Genomic DNA, 6,000 nt, shown 5'->3' with positions numbered 1-6,000 from the left:
CATTATTGTTACAGTGATTATTACAATGGGACATCACACCAGGTTTCCAGCTCAGGGTTTGACTACCAATTTCTTTCCCCTTTGTTGCTGCACTTTGCTCAAAGACTACTTAGACTGGGGAGGTATCTAAAAAGCTCTTTTAGCTTAAATAAATCTCTTTACCTTTTGTTCTTTGAGTTTGTGCTTCATTTTCTAAGTAGTGGGCAAACAAGTGAGCACAAACCTGAATCCCATAGCTAAGCTCTGACCAAGCAAGTCTAATGGGGAATACTGGGGATAAATAATTCTAACAAGATTCCAGATTCTGTACCTCTGGAGTGGTTCTGTTCCTCACGTACATTGCTTAACTTGAGGCACTTTATTTAACTGTTCATCTGATTAATTAATAATCACAAGTCACATATTCTTACAACCAGTCAACTCTATTGCTTCTATATTGCTTTGATTCATTAACTGACCATCCTATCCTCTTCCACAGAATATTAGGACACACAATGGCCAACCAATCCTCTGTGACAGAATTCCTTCTCGTGGGATTTTCCAGTGACCGTGACATACAGATACTGCACTTTGTGATGTTTCTCTCCATTTACTTGTTAGCTTTGATTGGGAACTCTCTCATCATCACCGTGGTAGCCCTCAATCAGAACCTTCACACCCCTATGTACTTCTTTTTGGCCAACTTATCATTGTCAGATGTTTGCTATATTTCCACCACTGTTCCAAAATCCATGGCCACTTCCTTGACAAACAACAAACTGATTCCTTTCTCTGGATGTGTGGCTCAGGTTTTCCTAGTTGTCACCTTTGTGAGTCTTGAATTCGTCCTCCTCACTGTCATGGCTTATGACCGCTATGTAGCCATCTGCCATCCTCTACGGTACAGGTTAATTATGACCTGGGATGCTTGTATTCAGATGGCAGCCGCTTCCTGGTTTGGCAGTTTGATTCATGCAGTGTTACAAACTAGCATCACATTTAGGTTAAACTTCTGCAGGAGCAACATTATTGAGCAGTTCTTCTGTGATATACCTCAGGTGCAAAAGATCTCTTGCACTGATACACAAGCCAATGTAGTCCTGATATTTGTCCTTGGTTTCATTCTGGATTCATTCTTTTTTGTGTTCATTTTTGTTTCCTATGGCTACATTTTATCTTTTGTGATGAAGATTCCATCAGTTCAAGGCCGATGTAAGGCCTTCTCTACCTGCATCCCCCACTTAACTGTCTTTTCCTTATTCATCATCCCAGGTGTATTTTCGTATATGAGGCCTAAAGCACTTTCCACTCCAATGATGGATTTGGTCTCTGCTGTTTTGTATACAATTTTACTGCCATTAATGAACCCCATTATCTACAGTTTGAGAAACAAGGATATCAAGGTGGCTTTGTTGAAACTACCAAAGAAGTTGCAACATTTCATATTGGGCCAGTTGAGATGATACTTTTAAATTAGCATTTAGTATATCTGTGGTTTTTAAAATGATAGATTCATGCACAAGTATTTTCCAGGGCAGAACTGATAGCTGTGGCTCCTTGGTTTTTCATGGAGACATGCTGACCTGTGTAGACAGGTACTTATCCATATATAGGTACAGTTATTCACATGTTATGCTGAATGCAGGTGCAGAAGTACACTTCCTATCTGTACCATGCATTTGAAGGGCCTGTATCTAGGCTCGCTTTTAAACTGAATTCAGGTACAGTCTTCCACACAAACACATGTACGAGTGTCCATACATCTGTAGACTCTTAGAGCATAATGTCTGAATTGGGCTAAGGCGTTCTATGTGTTTGGTATGGGAAGAAAAAGTACACTTGTACCCTTTCCCCATTCTTTTTATTATTCATATGTTATGAATCATGTGGATAAATTCTCGTGAATGGGATCCTAGGTGTTTTTATATTTCCCCCAATGCCCCCCCATCCCCCTAACATATTAAAGGAGAAATAAAGGTTTATCTTTGTAAGTAAGCAGTCATACAACTGATGCAGATCAGAAAATACAGAACAGTTGGAAACCATCATTATTCATTCTCTCTCAGATTCTGAATGCATGAATTATCAAAAACTCCCTGGCTTAGTTTACAAATTAATAAAATAAACGTGTGTTTTCCTAGTGGTCACCTTTGTGAGTCTTGAATTTTCCTTCACTGTCATGGCTATTTGGGTGGCAATGCCACTATTTGGGTGGCAATGCCTATTTGGGTGGCAATGCCATCAAGCCCAGTACTATTCCCATTAAGGAAATAATAATGGCCATATGGTCCTGCAACTATGTTGGTGCAATATTTAGCAGCTGAGCAAGAGACCTCTTGAACAACTACATGGACATTGTGTTTTTGACCCATGCAACAGAACGGGCATTATGCTAAAACTGGTGAAACACAGTGTAGTATGTCACTAATAATTTCTAATCTACTTTCCAGTAGGCTTATGAGGCCACTGTGCATTCTGTGTGTCCCCTCATCTGTGTTTCTGTGTGTCCATGCGTGTGTCCCCCACTATCATCTCCGCAATGCCTAGAACAATATGAACCAAATTGGGTACAGTTGTAAGGACACATAGGGACACCTCAATGACATAGTTTGTGATGATGTCATGCACCCCAATTCAAGATGGCAAGTAGGCTAACTTGTGAACCACCTATCCAATTTGATCCAAATTTGATGCAGGGGACGTGTGAACATTTGAAGTGCAAGTGGGCTGATGTTTGGACTGTAACCGAATTGAACCAAATTTTGTAGAGTGACACACAGGGACAGCTTAACATTTTAGTTTGTAATGATGTCATCCTCCCCAATTTAAGGAGGACATGTAAATGTTTGAGGCACAAGTGGACTAACTTGTGATCCGCCTAAACGATTTGAACCAAATTGGGTACGTTCGTAGGGATGCATAGGGACACTTCAATGGCATATTTTGTGATAATGTCATCCATCCCAATTCAAGGTGGCAGATACAAAAACATTTGAGGTGCAAATGGGTTAGCTTGTGGATCATGGCATCTAACCAAATTGAACCAAATTTGCTATAGCTGTGGGTTCACACAGGTACAGCTCAAGACAGTGGACACACAAATGTTTGAAGTGCCATTGGGAACCGATTTGGACCAAATCTGGGACCATTGAGGGACATATAGGGACACTTCAAAGGCATAGTTTGTGATGATGTCATCCACTCCAGTTCATGATGGTAGATGTAACAATGTTTGAGGCACAAGTGTGCTAACTTGTGAACTGCCTAACTAATTAGGACCACATTTAGTCCAGCTGTAGGGATAGTGGAAGGAAAGGGGACAGATTAGTTCTTACTAGAACAACTTTTTAAAAGAGGAATTATTGTGCACACAGAGATCAGTGTATCTCTGTCTGTGCATGGTGTCTAGGGCATGGTTGATTTTTGAATTGTCATATGTTAGGAGATGGAGGGGGAGTGAAGGGGGACCTGGAAGGGCTGAGAACTTCTGTTTCCCAAATGCTACTTTATATGATCAATATGTGGCTAACTTCTTAATATAATGATAAATCTTGATAGAAGATTTCTCTCTCTCTCCCTGAACATTGTCTTATTGTATTTCATGGAATTCTTAAACAGTTCAAAGGATGCTTTTTTCTTATAAAGGTAGGGAGGCACTTCACATGGTGTGAAGTGCTGGAGGGGGTTATGCGGGGAGAGTGGGCTTAGCCTGCTCTCCATGCAGGTGATCAAATGGCAGCCCTGGGCAGCCAAATCGGTCACCCATACAACTGCTGGCTCCGTGATGGAGCCGGTGGGGGCTGTGGGGATTGGGGGTCATGCGGCCACCAGAAGTTCCAGGATGTCCCTTGTGAGCATGTGGGGCATCCTGGAGAGACCCCCAAGCCTGGGAGGCTGCTTGCAGTCTCCTGGCGGGGGTCTTCTTATGTGCCACTATGGTTCAGAGCTGTGCCATGGCAGCACATGATCAGAAAACCTGGTTAGCATAGTGCTTGCTCTGCTAACCTGGGCGAAGGGGAGGGCTACTTTAGTGGGCTTGCTGCCAGAGAACCACCGTGCTCACCCACGAGCCATCTGGTTCTCATGATGGGGGACAACTGGGCTGGGCTTCTTTAGCCCTGTTTCCCCCCATCATGAGAATAACCACAGTGATTGGTTGACCAAAACTGACCTGTCCAGAGATCCTAGTGGAAGATTCAAACTGAACACACTTAGCACAGGAAGTAGCATAGGAAGTACCATACATACGAAAAATGACTCTTCAAATCTCTGACATGCTGTTACCCGTTCAAATCCAAGTCTCCCATATAGGTTGGTGAAACTTCAGGGAGACTTCAGAGGACTATTTTAATAAGTCCCTCTGTGTCTACCATCAAGACTATATAAAACTTGAGAGGAGGCTCTTGTAACCATAGGAAGAGCAGAAATGAGGAAATGTCCCTCACATAGTAGCATCTTCTTCTTGCCAGGAACAGCCCACAGGAGGAGGAGATGTGAGTAATTGTGTCAACTTGTTCTCTGAGCAGGGAAAATAATTTGTTTCTTGACTATACGGCAAAGCTTTAGTAGAAGATGGCAGAGTCGGAATGTGAGGTTATGAACAGGATAGCCATTAAAATGGCCAATGAAACCAAAATGAAAAATCAGGAGACAGTAAATATTTAAGATGCAGATGTTTCTGCCCTGATTATTTCAACAGTGGTTATCAGCTTCTCAAGAGAAATGTTTTTGGTAGGGATGTGCAAAAAAATTTCGGGCACAGAATGATCTGTGCCCAAAATGAACAATTTTGGGTGATTTGGGGCTGAACCGAATCACCCCCGATGTCCCCCGATATTTTTCAGGCACGAGCCAAATCACCTGAATTTCGGACCTGAAAAATTCGGGTGATTTGGTTCATGGTTGATTTTTGGTGAATTTTTAAAGTTTTAGTGACTTTGGGGCAGTTTGGGGGCATAGCATGGGATCTGGGCAAAAGGAGTGGGGTGGGGTGGTAGTGCCTAATGGGTGCAGGATATCACCCCAATTTCAGGGGGATTGGACAAAGGGCTGATTTTTGGTAAATTTCTGAAATTTGTATGTCTTTGGGGCAGATTGGGGCAGATTGGGGCAGAAAGTGGGGCCTGGGGCAGAATAGTGGGGTGGGGTGGTATTGCCTAATGGGTGGAGGCTACCACCCCAATTTAAGGGGGTTTGGACAAAGGGGTGATTTTTTGAGAATTTTTGAAGTTTTAGTGACTTTGGGGCAGTTTGGGGGCAGAAAGTGGATCTGCCCCAAAATAGTGGGGTGGGGTGGTAGTGCCTAATGGGTGGAGGCTACCACCCCAATTTCAGGGGGATTGGGCAGAGGGCTGATTTTTTGAGAATTTTTGAAGTTTGGGTGTCTTTGGGGCAGATTGGGGGCAGAAAGTGGATCTGCCCCAAAGGAGTGGGGTGGGCTGGTAGATAGTCTCATTTGCTGGTAGATAGTCTCATTTGCTATGATAGAATGAGAATTCACATCTCAGAAGTTTTTTCTGAGGTGTGAATTCTCATTCTATCATAGCAAATGAGATTTTTTTCAATTAAACAACTCTCATGACCCCACTTTCACTTTTTCACACTTTCCTTTACTATGAATAATATGAGGAAGTAATCAATTTAGCGCACTTCACCTTATGAAGACAAACCTCATAAAAATAAATTCACCAAAATTCACCCCTCTGCCCAATCACTCTTAAATTGGGGATGGGTGGTAGCCTCCACCCATTAGGCACTATCTACCAGCCCACCCCACTCCTTTGGGGCAGATCCACTTTCTGCCCCCAATCTGCCCCAAAGACACCCAAACTTCAAAAATTCTCAAAAAATCAGCCCTTTGCCCAATCCACCTGAAATTGGGGTGGTAGCCTCCACCCATTAGGCAATACCATCCCACCCCACTATTCTGCCCCAGGCCCCACTTTCTGCCCCAATATGCCCCATCTGCACCAAAGACATGAAAATTTCAGAAATTTACCAAAAATCAGCCCTTTGTCCAAT

General features: G+C 43.0%; 1 protein-coding gene across 1 annotated transcript; it reads left to right on the top strand.

Moving 5' to 3' along the window:
* The first annotated feature begins 494 nt into the window (after nucleotides 1-494).
* On the top strand, nucleotides 495-1,442 carry LOC128331110 (olfactory receptor 14A16-like). Its single transcript, XM_053264465.1, has one exon. The coding sequence runs from the start codon at nucleotides 495-497 to the stop codon at nucleotides 1,440-1,442; it is 948 nt and encodes a 315-aa protein (XP_053120440.1).
* Nucleotides 1,443-6,000: the final 4,558 nt, after the last annotated feature.

The sequence above is a fragment of the Hemicordylus capensis genome, chromosome 6 (genome assembly GCF_027244095.1).
Source record: "Hemicordylus capensis ecotype Gifberg chromosome 6, rHemCap1.1.pri, whole genome shotgun sequence".
Classification (NCBI taxonomy): domain Eukaryota; kingdom Metazoa; phylum Chordata; class Lepidosauria; order Squamata; family Cordylidae; genus Hemicordylus; species Hemicordylus capensis.
This window is presented reverse-complemented; position numbering and strand designations above follow the sequence as displayed.

Coding starts and splice junctions, on each gene's coding strand:
- LOC128331110 (XM_053264465.1), top strand. CDS start 495: ATGGCCAACCAATCCTCTGTGACAGAATTCCTTCTCGTGGGATTTTCC.